This window comes from Haliotis rufescens, unplaced genomic scaffold (genome assembly GCF_023055435.1).
Source record: "Haliotis rufescens isolate VD_foot unplaced genomic scaffold, xgHalRufe1.0.p SCAF_9, whole genome shotgun sequence".
NCBI classification, from domain to species: domain Eukaryota; kingdom Metazoa; phylum Mollusca; class Gastropoda; order Lepetellida; family Haliotidae; genus Haliotis; species Haliotis rufescens.
In genome coordinates this window covers 25436362-25456784 of record NW_025964383.1, presented here as the reverse complement: position 1 = coordinate 25456784, position 20423 = coordinate 25436362, and the positions used below count along the sequence as shown (strand labels likewise).

General features: G+C 42.0%; 1 protein-coding gene across 4 annotated transcripts in view; it reads left to right on the top strand.

The window, feature by feature from the left end:
- Positions 1-19282, top strand: part of LOC124128197 (C2H2 finger domain transcription factor mtfA-like) — a 98809-nt gene extending 79527 nt beyond the window's left edge. Inside the window, exons 3-4 of one of the 4 annotated variants that reach the window (XM_046491678.2) lie at positions 17405-17786; positions 19057-19282. In XM_046491678.2, coding sequence (XP_046347634.2) covers positions 17405-17751 — 347 coding nt within the window. In that variant the 3' untranslated portion in view covers positions 17752-17786; positions 19057-19282. Of the gene's footprint in view, positions 1-3025; positions 3409-7723; positions 9015-15646; positions 16248-17404; positions 17787-19056 lie in introns of those variants that run through there. The other 3 variants (XM_048390837.1, XM_046491603.2, XM_046491626.2) reach the window with 3 other exon arrangements.
- The last annotated feature ends 1141 nt before the right edge of the window (positions 19283-20423 follow it).

Here is a 20423-nt window from a genome sequence, read left to right as displayed (position 1 = left end):
TCACTTTGTGTATATTGTATAAGATATATTGTCATGCACCTGTTGTAGCTGTATATCTATATGATATGCAAAACAATATGTAAAGTGCACTGAAAAGCTTGCATTAGGCCTGTCTGTACTTATTTCAGAATACCCTATTCAAGGTAATAAGCGCCCAGGGCGCTCTCAAAATCAGAAATAGGGGGCTTTTATTAGAATATTATCTTGGTGAAAAAAACCAGAGTTGAATGATAAATTTTGTGGTTTATGTTGAGAGCCTGAAATGTTTATGTACGACAGCTATATTTTTCCAGAATTTAATTGCCCATTATTAAGGGTGCATATAACACACGAGTGCGTATTTTACGCGAATAAATAAGTCTTGTGTACATTGATCCATCAGAAGGGGTGCTACTTGGGATTGTTCACTAGCCAATATATTAGCAAATGTTGCCGTGGGCACTTATTTAGTCGAATACGGTAAGTGCAATGATTTACAAACGTGAGAAAAGTTTGGTCACATGATAAGCCTACACTCGCCGTGTGGTCACTGGAGCAAAAAAATTTATCTCACACAAGGTGGGACCCGGGTACCCACATGACTACCCGGACCTGTGGTTAGTCACGTAATATATTGTCTAATGACAAAAATTATATAGAAGTCTATGTGGTTAAACTTCATGTCAGTATTGTTCGCATTTCTTTCTGACTAGGCACACATTCCTTCTGACATTTATGTATGAATAAAGATAAAACATCAGTAAACTTACATGTATGTAAAAAGGTTTTGCCAGGGCTCCGGTCAAACTATTCCCAATCGGACATTATGTACCCAAGTCTTCAGACCTACAGCGGGTGCCCGGGTTGGGTCGGGTAATATGGCGGGTAGGTACCCGGGTAGTAAATTTGGACTCGTCCCAGCCCTACCAGAAAGGTACCTGTGGTCGATTTCTGTTTTCTGATTTTATCTAGGGGGCATTTCTATATACAGAAGGGTACCTGGGTATGACAATGACTCCTTCAGCTATTGCTACACCCTGGTACAGTGTGGTAGGGACATGTGTTGGCGCTGCATGTGTTTACGACACATGCTGTGTGATCAGAGTAACACTATGAAAAACCTTTTACTTTTGATAATGTAGTTTTCATCGCTTCAGGAGATATGTAGTCATGTTATTGTCATAGCTTTTGTAGCCTTTATTCATCAATAAAGAATTCATGTTTTCTATCCCAAAGTGTTTCAGATTTTGTTTCCATCCCGTTTTAAGGCAAATCCCAAGTAGCCAAGTGCCTACTTTGGTGGGCCTGTGGTATGTGTGTGTGTGTGTGTGTGTGTGTGTGTGTGTGTGTGTGTGTGTGTGTGTGTGTGTGTGTGTGTGTGTGTGTGTGTGTGTGTGTGTGTGTGTGTGTGGTGTTGTTGTTTTTGGGGGGAGGGGTATAGACAGGGTGGTCTTGGTGACTTGTGTATCATCGTACCCGGACGGTGTGGGGCACTGGTTATATATAAGTCACTGGCTTGTCTGGTCCAGACTTGATTATTTACAGGCCGCCGTCATTTTGCTGGAATAATATTGTTGAGTGAGGCATTAATTGGTTGGTTGGTTTTGTTGTTTTACGCCGCACTCAGCAATATTCAAGCTATATGACGGCGATCTGTAAATAATCAAGTCTGGACCAGACAATCCAGTGATTGATATCATGAGCACCAATCCCCGCAATTGGGATCGATGACATGCATCAACCAAGCCAGCGAGCCTGACCACCCGATCCTGTTAGTCGCCTTTTACGACAAGCAGAGTCACCTTTTACAGCAAGCATGGGTTGCTGAAGACCTATTCTACCCCGGAATCTTCACGGGGCTTGAACCATACAGAGCTGTATTGCTTGACTTCTTACCAATATTTTCACACAAGTTAGGGATCATGCATATTTTGGGGGATATTTTTGGGAGTGCAGACTGGGTTTCTTTAAATGTATACGGTATATGTAAATATTTGTTTATACCTAATGGTAAGAGTTGTAATCCACACAAACATGTGGCTTGTCCTCCCGACTTTGATTTTAACTGTGGTCGACATGTCCCTCGTCCGTTCATCCTTGTAACCAACTTTTCAACATGTCACTACCAGGGCTACAGATCCATATGTTAGAAAGGTATGTCAATGTGCGCTGTAGGATTTACAGTGCACTTCTAATCTTTAAACCATCTCTCACACACATCTCTTAGATGATCACTTCCCCATTTGAGTGAAATGTGTGAAGCCCATTTCTGGTGTACCCCACCCTGATATTGCTGGAATATTGCTAAAAGCGGCGTAAAACCATACTCACTCACTCACTTCTCAAAATATCACTCTGAAGTATGACCGATGTAATTCTCTTTTTTCAGAAGACAATTTCTTCATGGATTTGACCCATTTTCTTTGGGTTCCTTTTATTCTTCTTCTGATTCTGTTATTGGATGGTGAATGGCCCCTTTCTGCATTTGATGAGATCTTGATGTCAGCATCTTTGTCTTATTGTCCCAACATTTCAGGTTTTTGTCTAGACTTTGATCAAGTACATGGTGTGACAGTGGCGTAAGAGCTTAAACATGAAAGCCATGCATATATTCCTCCTTTATCAAAAGCAGCATAATACCTCGACATACAGACCCTAAAACAAATATGGCCAACACAGCCCATGCAAGTCCGTAATGTTTGGCAAGTCCAGATTACTTCAGTGTCATGAAAATGAAAAAAGTTTTTTACTGTTCTGTTAAATATGTTCATTTCAGAAACTAGATGTTAGTCTACATAAAACCATACTCACTCACTCTTCGTCACTTACCTCCCAGTGTGTTGTATTTCATTAAAAGTGAAATTTTGAATTATGATTGAAGATCGAAAAAAAACAAGGGACAAAGTTTGGGAAACAAAATGGAAGTCCCAACAAAACTACTACCTGTTTTAGTTTTTTATCTAAATTTCTTTAAAATGGATGTGTAGTGGGTAAACAGGATTTGTAAGACTGACTGAAACTGATTGCACTCTTTTGTCCCTTCCAGGTGGTGGGAGTTCAGTTGGTTTCAGTCAGCCTACTGGGCCCGCAGGATATCCCGGACATCTCACAGGTGTCGACACCAGGCAGAACGTTCCAGCAGACTTCCTGCAACAATTCCATGACCATAGCCTCCTTTACCATAACCAGACTTATAACATGGCGCAGAGAAGGCAGGGCACTGGGAACTTTCTATGTCCTCAGTGTGATAAGAGGTTCTCCAGTAGAACAACCCTCAGCTTTCACAAGTCCGCAGTCCATGACAAGATTGTGCATACTTGTCCTTGTGGAAAGTCCTACAAGTACAAACCTAACATTCTGTCTCATAGAGTGAAGTGTCCTGTGTATCTGAGTCAGCTTCAAAACAATCAATAGTCCCATAGAACTAGTCAGTTTCTGTCAGCTGTAACACAATCAGTAGAACAAGGGAACGTGTCAGTTTCTGAGTCATCTGTAACACAATCAGTAGAACAAGGGAACGTGTCAGTTTCTGAGTCAGTTGTAACACAATCAGTAGAACAAGGTAACGTGTCAGTTTCTCAGTCAGCTGTAACACAATCAATAGTCCCATAGAACTAGTCAGTTTCTGAGTCAGTTGTAACACAATCAGTAGAACAAGGGAACGTGTCAGTTTCTCAGTCAGCTGTAACACAATCAATAGTCCCATAGAACTAGTCAGTTTCTGAGTCAGTTGTAACACAATCAGTAGAACAAGGGAACGTGTCAGTTTCTCAGTCAGCTGTAACACAATCAGTAGAACAAGGGAACGTGTCAGTTTCTGAGTCAGCTGTAACACAATCAGTAGAACAAGGGAACGTGTCAGTTTCTGAGTCAACTGTAACACAATCAGTAGAACAAGGGAACGTGTCAGTTTCTGATTCAGCTGTAACACAATCAATAGTCCCATAGAACTAGTCAGTTTCTCAGTCAGTTGTAACACAATCAGTAGAACAAGGGAACGTGTCAGTTTCTCAGTCAGCTGTAACACAATCAATAGTCCCATAGAACTAGTCAGTTTCTGAGTCAGTTGTAACACAATCAGTAGAACAAGGGAACGTGTCAGTTTCTCAGTCAGCTGTAACACAATCAATAGTCCCATAGAACTAGTCAGTTTCTGAGTCAGTTGTAACACAATCAGTAGAACAAGGGAACGTGTCAGTTTCTCAGTCAGCTGTAACACAATCAATAGTCCCATAGAACTAGTCAGTTTCTGAGTCAGTTGTAACACAATCAGTAGAACAAGGGAACGTGTCAGTTTCTCAGTCAGCTGTAACACAATCAGTAGAACAAGGGAACGTGTCAGTTTCTGAGTCAGCTGTAACACAATCAGTAGAACAAGGTAACGTGTCAGTTTCTCAGTCAGCTGGAACACAATCAATAGTCCCATAGAACTAGTCAGTTTCTGAGTCAGTTGTGACACAAACAGTAGAACAAGGGAATGTGTCAGTTTCTGCGTCAGTTGTTACACAATCAGTAGAACAAGGGAACGTGTCAGTTTCTGATTCAGCTTTAACACAATCAATAGTCCCATAGAACTAGTCAGTTTCTGAGTCAGTTGTAACATAATCAGTAGAACAAGGGAACGTGTCAGTTTCTGAGTCAGCTGTAACGCAATGAAAATGCGATATCCAATCAGATCACTGTTCTTATCTCGTATGTCTTCACACAAAGATGGCGACTACTACAGACGTTGACCTGGTCAATCAAATTACAAAAACATTCGCAATTTCATCCCTATCAGATGCACAAAGGCAGTCGTTGAGGGGTTTAAAGATGGCAAAGACATATTCGTGTCAATAAAGACAGGCAGCGGTAAATCACTTTTCTACGGAGGTGTTCCAGTTGTGTTTTATGACTGTCCTCATCACCACTTACAAAGACTTAGAAAATACTTGTCTATTCTTATTTGTTGAAACAACTTCAGAGCAAGTCGACAAGCTAGGGCAGCAGCCATGTTTTCAGAACTTGAATGTTGATTTTGTGAAATGTTCTCTGATTGGATTAGCAATGTGTGCGATAGGCCAATCATATTTAGCACAAGAAAGTGGGTTTGATGTGGCAAGGGTGGAAACTAGACTCTTATAAATAGGCTAGTGGCTGCTCTTGCCTCGGGAAGATGGAGAGGTCCCCACTACCTCATTCTTGTCAAAGGAGTGAACTACAATGTTGTCAGGTTCTGTCAGGCTATTGCACATCATCATCTCTAGGTGGGATGGATTGTTGTTCGTGCTTTAAGTCACTGGTTTGGTTGGTCCAGACTCAGTTATTTACAGGCGGCCATTACATGGCCATATTGTTCTAGTATTAAACTACACGCACTCATGTCCCTTGTATTATTCACCGGGGCGGTCGGGTAGCCTAGTGGTAAAAGCAATCGCTTGTCATGCCGAAGACCTGGGTTCGATTCCCGACATGGGTACAATGTGTGAAGCCCATTTCTGGTGTCCCCTGCCGTGATATTGCTGGAATATTGCAAAAAGAAACGTAAAACCTCACTCACTCACTCACTCACTCACTCACTCACTCACTCACTCACTCACTCACTCACTCACTCACTGTATTATTCACCAAAGGTAATCTATGATGAAACTCCCAACTTTACTGTGAGTGAGTGAGTGAGTTGGGTTTAATGCCGCTTTTAACAGTATTCCAGTTATATCGTGGCGTGTCAGCTTAATGTGGGAGGAAAGCCCGAAGTGATGCAGGTCTCAGACGTTTACCACTTTGGTGAAACCCACGAGCACGGGTATTGTGCTGACAAACCTAGAAACATAATCAGGATTCGAACCCACAATCATAGGTTTCTGGCGTGCCCACGCAAATCTGCACAGCAAATCGTGGCGCCTTAGACGACTGGGCCACCCGTGCCCCCTCAACTTTACTGTGAATTTGGGGAGTATTTGTCCCACTTAACACTGAGTGAGAGTGTTTGGTTTTATGCCTCCTTGCATTATATCATGGCGTGCAAAGCTTTATGTAGAAGACACAGTGGAGCAAAAGTTGAAATGTATAATCATTGACAAAAGAAGCCATCAGTACCATACGTGTTGGTAAATATATGAAGAATAAAGATACTCTGTGGTAACACTTGACTGATTGTTAGTTTTGTCATTAATTGGTACACATTGGAAACATCTCTTCTTAACATACATGGCCCATGAAGATCCGGGGTAGAATAGGTCTTCAGCAACCCATGCTTGCCGTAAAAGGCGACTATGCTTGCCGTAAAAGGCGACTATGCTTGTCGTATGAGGTGACTAACAGGATCAGGTGGTCAGGCTCGCTGACTTGGTTGATGCATGTCATCTCGATCCAATTGCGTGGATCGATGCTAATGTTGTCAATTACTGGATGGTCTGGTCCACCGTCATATAGCTGGAATATTGCTGAGTGCGGCATTATACAACAAACAAAGAAACAAATTTTGGGGCTGAGTATATTTCTCGACAATCATGATGGAAGACTTGAATGTTTCCTGGTAGTAGTCCACCAAACGTTTCATATGTCGTTTACTTCATCTGGTTCAGACATAAATAGACTATATTTCGGTTTTTGTCAGAAGAGAGGCCACTTCTTACCAAAAGATGTTAAAAGATATTGCTTGCTGTTAGCCTGCCTGGCACATGGCATTTAGGGGACAAAACAAGGACATATCAGCCTGCAGTGGGGTATTCATGTTAAACTATGGCATGGTATCTCTTGACGTTAAATCCCATTTCACTTTACATATCTTATAACCATGTGTTTATTATCAATATAAAATGGTGAAGAAACCAGGTGTTAGGGAAATAGCATGATAAGGTCAATATTGGCATTTACAATTTCACACTACAACGTTTGAGCACTACAACTACAAACAGCTTCAGGCCAAGTGAAATAAGACAATACTGAACATCACAAATTAAGGTATATTTTTATTTCAACTTACTCCTGCTAATTGTATTACTCATGTGACCATCACCAACTTGTATGACACTGTATGACCATCACCAACTTGTATGACACTGTATGACCATCACCAACTTGTATGACCATCACCAACTTGTATGACAGTGTATGACCATCACCAACTTGTATGACAGTGTATGACCATCACCAACTTGTATGACACTGTATGACCATCACCAACTTGTATGACACTGTATGACCATCACCAACTTGTATGACACTGTATGACCATCACCAACTTGTATGACACTGTATGACCATCACCAACTTGTATGACACTGTATAACCATCACCAACTTGTATGACACTGTATGACCATCACCAACTTGTATGACATTGTATGACCATCACCAACTAGTGTGTGACAATTGCCAACTTCCATGACCGTTTACAACCATCACCTACTTGACCATCACCAACATGTGACCATCACCAACTTGTATGACAGTAAATGACAATTACCAACTTGACCATGTGTGAACATCGCCCACTTGTGTAACATTTCCAGCTCGTACAACGATCACCAACTTGCATGACAGTTTTCAAACATCGCCAACTTCTGGCTCATGTTTTCAATGGTCCCTGACCAAAACGTTGAACTTTTTGCTACTTTCAGGCGACCAGAGTTCAATGAGTTAACTGCAGGCTGGTTCAGAGAGCAGAGAACAACCATCAATTGTTGTCAGACCACCCCCTGAATCCTGCTCATGTTTTCAATGCTCCCTGATCGAAACCTTCAACTTTTTGTTGCTTTCAGGTTACAGTTCAATGAGTTTCATTCAGACAGAGAGTTCCAGAGTATGGAGAAACCATCAAGCGTTGTCAAATCGCCCCCAGCAGCCAGCTCCGAAGCGAGAACCATCTCCCGATGCTGGATTCAGCTCACCCCCGGCCAAGGTTGTATATGTCAACGATGTGGAGAAGGTTGCTTGTCCACAGTGTGAGAGGACCTTCCTGAGCGTCTACTCCATGAGAGATCACTTCCGCACCAGCCATGAGAACATGACGTACGATTGTGTGTGTGGAAAGTCTTACAAGTCCCGGAACGGACTGTGGCTGCATCGGAAGACTTGCATCCTGCATCAGTATGACAAGGGTGGCGGAGGGAGAGTGGACCCTGGTGGCACTGGCTGATGTCCAATAGAAAGGATGGATCCAGTAGGGCGGATCCCTGGGTACAAAGGACTGATCCTGGATGTACAAGGTCCATCCTTGGAATCAAACAATTTATTTTTTTTAGGATTGATTCTTGAATGGAAAGGATTGAACTTGATTACAAAGGGTTTTATTGGTTAGAATCTGGTGTGTAAAGTTTATTCTTGATTAAACAAAGTGGATCCTCGACATGAAAAGGGTTAAACCTTGATTAAACAAAGTGGATCCTCGAAATGAAAAGGGTTAAACCTTGATTGAACAAGTTTGTTCCTAGAATCTGGTGTGTATAGTTTATTCTTGATTAAACAAAGTGGATCCTCGACATGAAAAGGGTTAAACCTTGACTGAACAAGTTTGTTCCTAGAATCTGGTGTGTAATGTTTATCCTTGATGAAACAAAGTGGATCTTTGACATGAAAAGGGTTAAACATTGATTGAACAAGTTTGATCCTAGAATCTGGTGTGTAAAGTTTATCCTTGATTAAACAAAGTGGATCCTTGACATGAAAAGGGTTAAACCTTGATTGAACAAGTTTGTTCCTAGAATCTGGTGTGTAAAGTTTATTCTTGATTAAACAAAGTGGATCCTCAACATGAAAAGGGTTAAACCTTGACTGAACAAGTTTGTTCCTAGAATCTGGTGTGTAAAGTTTATCCTTGATTAAACAAAGTGGATCCTTGACGTGAAAAGGGTTAAACATTGATTGAACAAGTTTGATCCTAGAATCTGGTGTGTAAAGTTTATCCTTGATTAAACAAAGTGGATATTTGACATGAAAAGGGTTAAACCTTGATTGAACAAAGTGGATCCTTGACATGAAAAAGGTTAAACCTTGATTGAACAAAGTGAATCCTTGACATGAAAGTGTTGATTCTGCACTGAAGGGTTTATCCTTAAATTCTAATGGCTGACTACACTTTGATGTTGATCCTTGAAAAGAAAATGGTTGATCCTTGATTGAAAAATGTTTGATCCTAAATTCGAGGGTTTATCTTTAAATCCAAAGGGTTGACCTTTGATAGAACAAGGCTGATCCTTGAAAAGAAAAAGGTTGATCCTTGATTGAAAAATGTTTGATCCTTAATTCAAGGGTTTATCTTTAGATCCAAAGGGTTGACCTTTGATAGAACAAGGTTGATCCTTGAAAAGAAAAAGGTTGATTCTGGATAAAAGGTGTCAAGGTCATCTTGGTTTGAAGAGTCTCCCTCAGTACTGAAGCTGAACACAATATGAACGGTATTCATACCTTGATTGTACATCCATTTACCTCTATTGTAACACAATATACCTCGATTGTAAGATCTACATGCCATGATTGTAACATCTGCATACCTTTTGTAACATCTACACGTTGCTTTTCTGTCCACAAGTCCTTGACCCGTGAAGATCCAGTGTAGAATGCTTGCCGAAAAAGGCGACTATGCTTGTCGTAAGAGGCGGATCATGGGATAAGGTGGTCAGGCTCGCTGACTTGGTTGAAGCATGTCATCGTGTCCCAATTGCGTGGATTGGTGCTCATGATATCAATTACTGTATTGTCTGGTCCAGACTAGATTATTTACAGACCGCTCTCATATAGCTGGAATATTGCCGAGTGTGGCATAAAACAACCAACCACAAGTACTTGGAGCTTATTAAGTGGTAGGAGGTGGGTGTATTGTAGAGAAACAGACAGGGATGAGAATCTTATATTTATTTATTATGGCCTTAGGCATTTCTTTTTCAATTATTTTTGCATATTTTGTTTTTTAACCTTAACCAGTTAAGTAATCAAAGAAACAATTTAAGCAGTTTTCATTTTATGCTTCCAATTTTACTTATACAAGATCACCCCTTAAATGTCCCAGTCGGAGGCTGCAGTGGATAATTTGACAGAGTCTGGTTCCAAGATTTGTATGAAAGAAATGTTTGTAATTGTAAGTGCATGTAAGGTGAAGGTCATTCTGACACAGCTGGTGAAGCTGATGTGAGATGGCGTTCTGCTTGTGATCTGACACACAAGACAAGTCACAAAATGTGTGACCAGTTGAAGGTCATTCTGCCAATTGACCAATTAATATTCTAGGTGGAGTCTGAGATTTGTAGTTGGAAAATAATAGTTTTTCAGTCACTGTTTTCTTATTTTTCTTAGACCCACAACACATTTTTTTAGAACATTTCTGTTTATTTTCCAGTATATTTGGTTTGTAGAAAAAAAAAAAAAATTCAAAATATTATCCCTGTACAGAGTCATCAATTAAACGTGGCAGAATATTTTAAAATCTTAGACTCCACCTTATTACGTTTCAATGTTTGTCAGCGCCATACCCATGCTCGTAGGTTCCACCAAAGTGGTAAACATCTGAGATCTGCATCACTTCAGAATTTCACTCATCCTGAAGCTGACAGAACTTAACATTCTTGTCAGATAGATATATCCAGCCTTTTCTATAATGTTACTTGCTATGGGTTAGCAAGCATGTTTTCTGTTAACACTGTTTTGATGTTACTGTCATGTTCTAACATACCCAGGGAGAACAGGAGATGACCTGTACAATATACACATTCAGGAACTTGAAATTAACTCTGCCCCCACTGTGTTGCAAAACGACCATATTTCTCAAAGGTCTTTTCTTTGCTTATAAGGGGGCACGGGTGGCCCAGTCGTCTAAGGCGCCACGATTCACTGTAAAGAGTTGCGTCCCTTGGGCACGCCAGAAACCTATGATTGTGGGTTCGAATCCCGGTTCAACCCGATTATGTTTCTAGGTTTGTCAGCACCATACCCGTGCTCGTTGGTTTCACCGAAGTGGTAAACATCTGAGACCTGCACCATTTCGGGCTTTACTCCCACATTAAGCTGACACGCCGTGATATAAATGGAACATTGTAAAAAGTGGCGTTAAACCCAACTCACTCACTCTTTGCTTATAAGCTGCAGATTTTCTGCACTTTTAAACTTATTCTTCTGGATTGATAATTGAACTTATTCACATGTACTGTATTCACTGTAATACACCCCTACACAATTAGTTAAATTTGGTTTCAGATATTAAAAGGTTGTGAACCATCTTAGAACAAACATCAATGAAACTTTTTCCATGACATATATACCCTTCAGCTCTGTTTTCTGTTGGTTGGTTGGTTTGTTGTTTAACGCCGCACTCAGCAATATTCCAGCTATATGACCGCGGTCTGTAAATAGTCGTAAAAGGCGACTATGCTTGTCGTAAAAGGCGACTAACGGGATCGGGTGGTCAGGCTCGCTGACTTGGTTGATGCATGTCATCGATCACAAATGCGTGGATTGATGCTCATGATATCAATCATTGGATTGTCTGGTCCAGACTCGATTATTTAACAGACCACCGTCATATAGCTGGAATATTGCTGAGTGCGGCGTTAAACAACCAACCAACCAACCAACCAACATTGATACAAAGACACCCGATAATTAAGTCTTAGCTCACATGGCACTAATGTCAGATTTAATATTATTTCAGTTGAGATGCTCTCCCACTAGACTAGCACTAGAACCCATGCATCTTTTATTAAGATTGAATGGTCTAAGGTTTGCTGAGGGTTCAGTGGATCAACCTCCTATAGAAGTGTCAGATCTTCGGGAAGTGAGGTATCATATTGCAATGAGAGATCTGATGAGAGTGAGTGAGTGAGTGAGTGAGTTGTGTTTAACGCCACTTTTAACAGTATTCCAGTTATATCGCTTAATGTGTGAAGAAATATCACCTTATATCAGCTTAATGTGGGAGGAAAGCAGGTCTCAGACGTTTACCACTTCGGTGAAACCCACAAGCACGGGTATGGTGCTGAAAAACCTAGAAACACAATTAGGGCGAACCGGGATTTCGAACCCACAATCATAGGTTTCTGGCAGGCCCAAGGGACGCAACTCTGCACAGCGAATCGCGGCGCCTTAGACGACTGGGCCACCCGTGCCCCCGAAATGAGATTGTGAAATGTCCTTCTGAAATCATCTGAAATAAATACATTTCTGATTGAAATCAAGAATATCCTGTTCATTATTTAGCCTGGCTCATGACTACTACAGATGCAGGGTTGTCCCATATGACAGTCAGTATACTCCTGTCTCATCTAGGCAAACCGGTGGTTGATCGTATGAGCAACTATGCATGACAACCAATCAGCTTCTTCACACACTGTAACCACCAATTCAACACTCTTGTACACCTATTCCTCTTTTTAAAATTAATACAAAATGATTTTGCTAAGGGTTTAACGAAAAGAGAATTTTTGACTTAACATGCTGAAAGAAAATTGGAAAGAAAGGTTTCAGAGAAAAGAAATTACCAATAAACCAATTACCGACAAATTAACAAATTCAAGAAATTGTCCGTAGAGATTCTGGCGGAACCCAGCAGCAGCACCCTGTTATATGACAAATCACTGTTATCAGTGTAAATCGTGAAATGAATGCATCTCCAAAAGAATGCGAAAGGTGGCCCCTGGCCAAAAATGTGACTCAATATGAATGCGACACCCCCCTCCTCTCAAGCATCAGTGGATATGTTATCGAAAGAAAATGTCCTCTGTCAGGACATGCATACGCGCTGGCTCGTGTCGGCCTTTGACTCAGTCGCAAAGAACAAAGACACCGTGTTGCGTGGGTGGCGTCTGTCTGGACTTGCAGGTATGTTCAGTGATGACATAAGTGAGTAGAACTCTTGTCTTGACCCGAGTAGTGACAATTCACAGGATGTTATTACTGTCTGAATTACATGTTTATATACTTGTTACAAGTGCTGCTCAATAAACAGTGATGTGGAATACATAGTTGTTTGTTTCCAGCGTATGTCTTAGTTGGTATTTCTGCTATCCAAAATGTCTTTTTGTTGATATAAATGCGATGTTTAATAATGCGAGCCAAGACCACTCGCATTTTTCGCATTTAATTCACGCTCACGTTAATTTCAAGATTTACAGTACCGTATTCGACATAATAAACGCCCAGGGTGCTCTCAAAATTAGAAATAGGGGGCTCTTACTAGAATTATATTTTCGTGAAAAAAACAGAGTTGAAAGATAAATTTCGTGGTTTATGCTGACGGCCTGAAATGTTTATGTACGACAGATATATTTTTTCCAGAATTAAATGCCCATAATTAAGTGTGCATATAACACATGAGTGCATATTATACGCGAATAAATAAGTCTTGTGTACATTGATGAATTGGAAGGGGTGCTAATTGGGATTGTTCACTAGCCAATATCTTAGCAAATGTCGCCGTGGGCGCTTATTACGTCGAATACGGTATATAGAGTTAAAGCCTTTGTTTGGGGATGGGAGGACAACACATGTACACGTTTGTCATCCTACAAATCAACATTTTAGGGGATTTACGTAAACATTAGTGGGTAACTCTGTCTTTACTCTGAAAACAAACACTGTCACTATTGTAGGTAAACAAGTTGAAACACAAAAAGAAGATAGTGCCAGTTCAAACCTTGCTGGTGTGTTGGTGTGGCTAACAACTATCGTGCAATGTTTTGGTGTTTTTCAACATGCACACATTGTGTTGAATAATGGGTGAGAAACAATCAATTTTCACTTGGCATCCTGGACTGATGAACCGTCTCTGTGGTCTGGTGGATGGAGTTGTCTGTATGGAGGGCAGCAGGTCCAGGGTTTGATCCTTGGCCATGTCATACCAAAAGATGTTAAAAGATGGTACATGTTGTTTCCCTGTCTGGTGGTCGGATTTGAAGGGATAAAACAAGGATTGGCCGGCGTATTCTGAGTTTTACAGGAACTAAGAGGGGTTGAGTATAGGCTGCTATAGCTGAGAAGGGGTTGAGTATAGGCTCAGCTCAGAGAAGGGGTTGAGTATCGGCTGCTAGAGCTGAAAAGGGGTTGAGTATAGGCTGCTAGAGCTGAGATGGGGTTGAGTATAGGCTGCTAGAGCTGAGAAGGAGTTGAGTATAGCCTGCTAGAGGTGAGAAGGGGATGAGTATAGGCTCAGAGCTGAGAAGGGGTTGAGTATAGGCTGCTAGAGCTGAGAAGGGGTTGAGTATAGGCTGCTAGAGCTGAGAAGGGGTTGAGTATAGACTGCTAGAGGTGAGAAGGGGATGAGTATAGGCTCAGAGCTGAGAAGGGGTTGAGTATCGGCTGCTAGAGCTGAGAAGGGGATGAGTATAGGCTGCTAGAGCTGAGAAGGGGATGAGTATAGGCTGCTAGAGCTGAGAAGGGGTTGAGTATAGGCTGCTAGAGCTGAGAAGGGGATGAGTATAGGCTCAGATCTGAGAAGGTGGTGAGTATAGGCTGCTAGAGCTGAGAAGGGGTTGAGTATAGGCTGCTAGAGCTGAGAAGGGGATGAGTATAGGCTGCTAGAGCTGAGAAGGGGTTGAGTATAGGTTGCTAAAACTGAGAAGGGGTTGAGTATAGGCTGCTAGAGCTGAGAAGGGGATGAGTATAGGCTGCTAGAGCTGAGAAGGGGTTGAGTATAGGCTGCTAAAACTGAGAAGGGGATGAGTATAGGCTGCTAGAGCTGGGAAAAGGATGAGTGTAGGCTGCTAGAGCTGAGAAGGGGATTTGTATAGGCTGCTAGATCTGAGAAGGGGTTGAGTAGAGGCTGCTAGAGTTTTGAAGGGGATGAGTACAGTCTGCTAGATCTGAGAAAGGGATGAGTATAGGCTGCTAGATCTGAGAAAGGGATGAGTGTAGGCTGCTAGAGCTGAGAAGAAGATGAGTACAGGCTGCTAGATCTGAGAAAGGGATGAGTATAGGCTGCTAGATCTGAGAAAAGGATGAGTATAGGCTGCTAGATCTGAGAAAGGGATGAGTGTAGGCTGCTAGAGCTGAGAAGGAGATGAGTACAGGCTGCTAGATCTGAGAAAGGGATGAGTATAGGCTGCTAGAGCTGAGAAGGAGATGAGTATAGGCTGCTAGAGCTGAGAAGGTGATGACAATGGGTATCTAGATCTGAGAAGGGGAATACTCAAATACAATTGTTATACAACTATTGAATGGATGTGGGAATATTGCCTGAGGAAGTATATTTATCATTGTTGCCAAGACCATTGCATCATAACGACTGTCAGAAAACATACAACTCACTATGGATAATAAGTTGTATATTGTCCGAAAACATACAACTCACTATGGATAATAAGTTGTATATTGTCTGATTTTCTCACCAACTTCCAGAATGCCAATCAAACAGCCAATGATGACAGACGCCACATGGCCCATTTCAGACACTTTGTGGGGCACAGGTGGCCCAGTCATCAAAAGTGGAACAGTTTTCTTTGCATAGTTGCACGTCTTAAATCTGCCCTAAGTATGTTTGTTAATGTTTGTGTGAACCATGCCTGTGATCATGGTTTTCAAATGGCTAAGACCTGCATCACTTCTGGCTTTCCTTCAACATCAAGCCGCCACTACTTGAAGAGGCATACACTCACTAACTCACTACTTGACAACGCAGTCTGATCTATTTACACTCAAGGGCTGTTTGCTCCACAACTACTTTAATGTCTCACTGAAGCTGATCCTGTTTATCCTTCCAGGGAAAGCCACCATCACTGTGGACAGCTTGAGTCGAAGGGAATTGGCCGATCGATCAGAAGACAATTACAGCCGAACAAGGTCCTCAATTCTGCCACCATACCCAGGCTCCCAGAAACACAGGACACAGAACCAGAACATACCAGAAAGCACTTCCTTCCAAATTTCGAGCTCCTCCTCAAGAAACACCTTGAACATCCAGACTCTTCTTCAAGCATCACCTTACCAGGTACACATGGACGACCTTCATCCCGGCACTGGCTATAACGCAAGGGGTTTAGATTATATATCGGAGAGGTTCCAGACTCATGTTGGTCCAACCCAGCAGGCCTCCCAAGACCAGCCCATGTGGAAGTGTGAGCACTGCCCGAGGGAGTACAAGTACTTGACGTCTCTGCGTGCCCACGTGAAGAAGGACCACACTGGGGACAGCCTCTACAAGTGCACCATCTGTGGGGCCAAGTACCAAGCCAAGGCGCTGTACATTGGCCACATGAACAAACACAGCAACAAGAAGGGGGAGAAGTGCCCACTGTGTGGCAAGGAGTTCCAGTATAAACACAACATGATCACCCACATGAAGACTTGCAAGTTTGCGTAAAAGATATGGTTAGTTCATGTCTGTTTTTGAAAACCTTTGACTAACATTTAGTCCTAGAAATAAAGTAATCTTATATAAAAATATATATCTACAAACAAAAACAAATTATCCAGATCAATGTTTTATTTCAGTTGTCAAATCATTCTGGACTTGATTTGGATTATTTTTTTATTCAATCTCCAGGGGGGCCGGTCAGGTAGCCTAGTGGTTAAAGCGTTCGCTCATCTCCAGGGTCAGGGAGATGGACTACCCTTACCTATCTAGATTCTGTTTCCATGACAAGTAATTGACTGGTAACTTGAGGTTTACAGTCAACTACTTAAGAAATGTTTGGACCGAGATATTAAAACTGTGCCTCTCAGTGTTTCAAAACAAACATATTTCTAAAACGCTTTTTCCTTTACTTACAAGCAACGTAATTTCTGCTCTTGTACACAACAGATGGAATTTAAATTTAACATCTCGTTTTTACTTTCAACAAAATTAGAAAATGCGCTATCATGTCACTGAATTTTCTGGGGCATCACTTGATTGTCTGGTTTGTTTGGAGGCTGCCATCAAGTGGCAGGATTACTGCTGTGTTACATCAGGCAACAAACAAACACTTACTTGTTTATGCAAATTGTGTCACACGCTTCCCCTGTTTGTGAACACCTGGGCCCGGTTGTTCTTCATCCACAGAAAAATTCCTGTTTCTTTTCTTTCTTATTTTCCTTGGAGTTTCCTCAGTCATCGATGCTGTTTCGGCCATTATTCGATACGACACAGTGACGGAAGTACTAACGCTTTGAACTCTGGGATGATACTTAATCTAATCGGTGCTTTAACCAAGATGTTAAAATTTAACCGAGTGGTTAGCTAGCCTTATGGTTATCTATTGATCCTGCAACACTAATTTAACGGCTGGTTAACTAACGTGTGGTTAAATATTAACGGTTGGTTAGGAGTTAACCTGACGTTAAATTAACCGGGTTCTGAACAACCGGGCCCTGGTGTCATCACTGATTTTCATTAAACCATTCATTTAATTTTGCCTTTCACGCCCAACACCTTTTTCGGTTACTGGTTCTTTCTGGTGTTGTCGTTTTTTTATTATACTATGTACATAGCTCTATATCAATATGAACGTAAATGCTAATTCCATGTCTATTACTTCCAGTAAACCCGTTTCTACCCAGTCTGCAGATGGCCTTTCCTTCAGGTGATCCAAGGACACACGGGATGTGGGTATCTCCGGGAGCAGCTGCAGGACCTCCAGGATCTATGGGAGTCCCCACCATCAGGACAGCGGACAAGCGGAAGTATCCCTGTCCTGACTGTGGCAAGGAGTTCCTCAAACAAAGCGCCATGAAATATCACCGCGAGGCGATCCATCAAGGCGTGGTGCTGAACTGTGTGTGTGGTAAAGTGTATAAGTACCGCCCTGGGCTGACACGACACTGCAAGGTGTGTCCTGTTGTTGCCATGGGTACCAAGATGTCGGACGTTGGAGCCACTGCCCAATGAGGTGCAAGGTCACAACATGAAGGCTTTTTGATGAGGTCAGTTGATTTGTCATGTCATTGACTTTATGGTAACTCTTGATGGTAAAGTGAGTGAGTGAGTGAGTTGGGTTTAACGCCGCTTTTAACATTATTCCAGTTATATCACGGCGTGTCAGCTTAATGTGGGAGGAAAGCCCGAAGTGATGCAGGTCTCAGACGTTTACCACTTCGGTGAAACCAGCGAGCACAGGTATGGTGCTGACAAAGTTGATGATAAAGACATACAGCATTACTCATTAGATCATCCTGCCTCGTTCACTACCAAAACGGGGCACGAGTGGCCAAGTCGTCTAAGGCGCCGCGATTTGCTGTAAAGAGTTGCGTCCCTTGGGCACGCCAGACACCTATGATTGTGGGTCCTAATCCCGGTTCGCCCCGATTATGTTTCTAGGTTTGTCAGCACCATACCCGTGCTCGTGGGTTTCACCGAAGTGGTAAACGTCTGAGACCTGACACGCCTAAGCTGACACAGCGTGATATATTTTGAATGCTGTTAAACCCAACTCACTCACTCACTACCAAAACACCCTCTTTATATCATGTTATTGCCTCTGACTAGCCACAGACAAAGAAAGTCTCACTTCATGAAATACACCATGCTTCGTTCGTTATTTTTTCTTGTCGATGTCATTATCAGTTTTACAGCTGTGTTTGGTTAGTGAGAACACGTCTTGTTTCCTTAGCTTGATGTTATTGAATTCGTGACTGGTAGAACTGACCATTCTGCACATGTTACTGATCACCACTTACCAGGATACAACAAGTGTGTGTCGGTGTTGAGACTTGTTATCATCCAACACTTACCCTGGATTTCAGTAAAACCCTCACTGACTATCACCACCTGCAAATAGATGCGCAGTTTTTGTCTGTTATTGTTAATAATGTTCTGTGACACCCAAAATATTCTTCAAGATTTGAGGTGTCCAAATTCAGTCCTTACATTTGTATTGTTCTGGGATAAGGGTTTTCAATAGTTTTGGCCAGAAAAAAAGTTCATTTGCTGGCATACATAAATCATTATTGATGTTGGGAATAGATTTGTCAGTCACTTCAGGCAATGGTCATTAAAATAAAAGAAATAGACGAAAACTTATTAATTAATTTATTGTGGATTTACTTAAATTCTTTCCTTCTTACTTACATGTTAAGATTGACCTATGTTTTCTGTGAAAGTGTGTACACCAGTCTTTATATTTATTTATTTCTATTGCCTTCATAATACAATATCCAGGTCTCTGTGGGTATACTTTATTTACGTTCATTCCAGGTGTTGCTGAACTGAGGTCACGGTCAAGGTCATGGTCTAGGTCAAGGTCATGGTCACTGTGGATGATGCTGGCTGACGATTGGCTGACAGTGTAGGGCAAATGTGGCTCCAGTCGACTGAAATGTATGCTCCCTCCTGTACATAGGGCCAACATATGGAGAACATAGCTGAATTGGAGGAATATCAGTGATCACAGTTATGTATTGAATTACACGCGTTTTGAAATAAAAATATATGCAATGAGTCCAGTCTTTGTTGCCATTATAGTGAATGAGTAGTCACGGTCTTGTGTGTTGCACACAGGTCTCAAATCAGGGACCGCCTCCGTGGTCTTGTGGTAGAGCGTCCGCCCGGAGAGCGGAAGGTCCAGGGTTCGATCCCGGGCCGCGTCATACAAAAAGACGTTAAAAGATTGTACTTGTTGTTACCCTGTCTGGCGCTCGGCATTAAGGGGCTAAAACAAGGACTGGTCGGCTCGGAGTCAGTATACTGTGTCTGAGTGGGGTATTCATGTTAATCTGCGGCATGGTATCTCAGTGAGCTAGCACTATAAATCGGCATCAGTCCGGACTAGTACAAGCAGCCACACACACACATACACGTGCATGCACGTCGCTATATAAGTGCAATAATCTTGGACGCGACGTTAAACCCAATTTCACCTCACCTCACCTCAAATCAGGGGGAGTTTAGGCCAGGAGAATCGGTGGTGGGTGACTGACAACTTGACTGCTGAGAGTTTCTGGGTCTTTGGTCCTGCCCCTCACTGAAACACAGGGGATGTGAGGTCCTTCTTTAGGCAAAATACTTTGCTCAACATGTGCCTCTGTTCACCCAGCAGTGAATGGGTTGGTTGGTTGGTTGTTCAACACCGCACTCAGCAATATTCCAGCTGTAAATAATCGAGTCTGGACCAGACAATCCAGTGATTAATATCATGAGCATCAATCCACGCATTTGGGATCGATGACATGCATCAACCAAGCCAGCGAGCCTGACCACCTGATCCCGTTAGTCGCCTTTTACATCAAGCATAGTCACCTTTTACGGCAAGCATGGGTTGCTGAAGACCTATTCTACCCAGGAATCTTCACGGGTCTGAATGGGTACCTGTTGGATGAGATGCAGCTTGGGTTGTATACTCCCGAGGGAGTATGGGGAATTATAAATGTTATTTATTATTGTTATAAAAAAGTACAAATGGAATCAACAGAACAGGGACCATGCAGTTTTTAAGGGAAAAAAATGTTTATTTGTTCAAATATTGTTCAAAATGTACAAACAGTACAAATGTGTTCAATGTACATCAAAGTGAAACCCGTGAAGATCCGGTAGTCTGATCTTCAGCAACCCATGTTTGCCGTAAA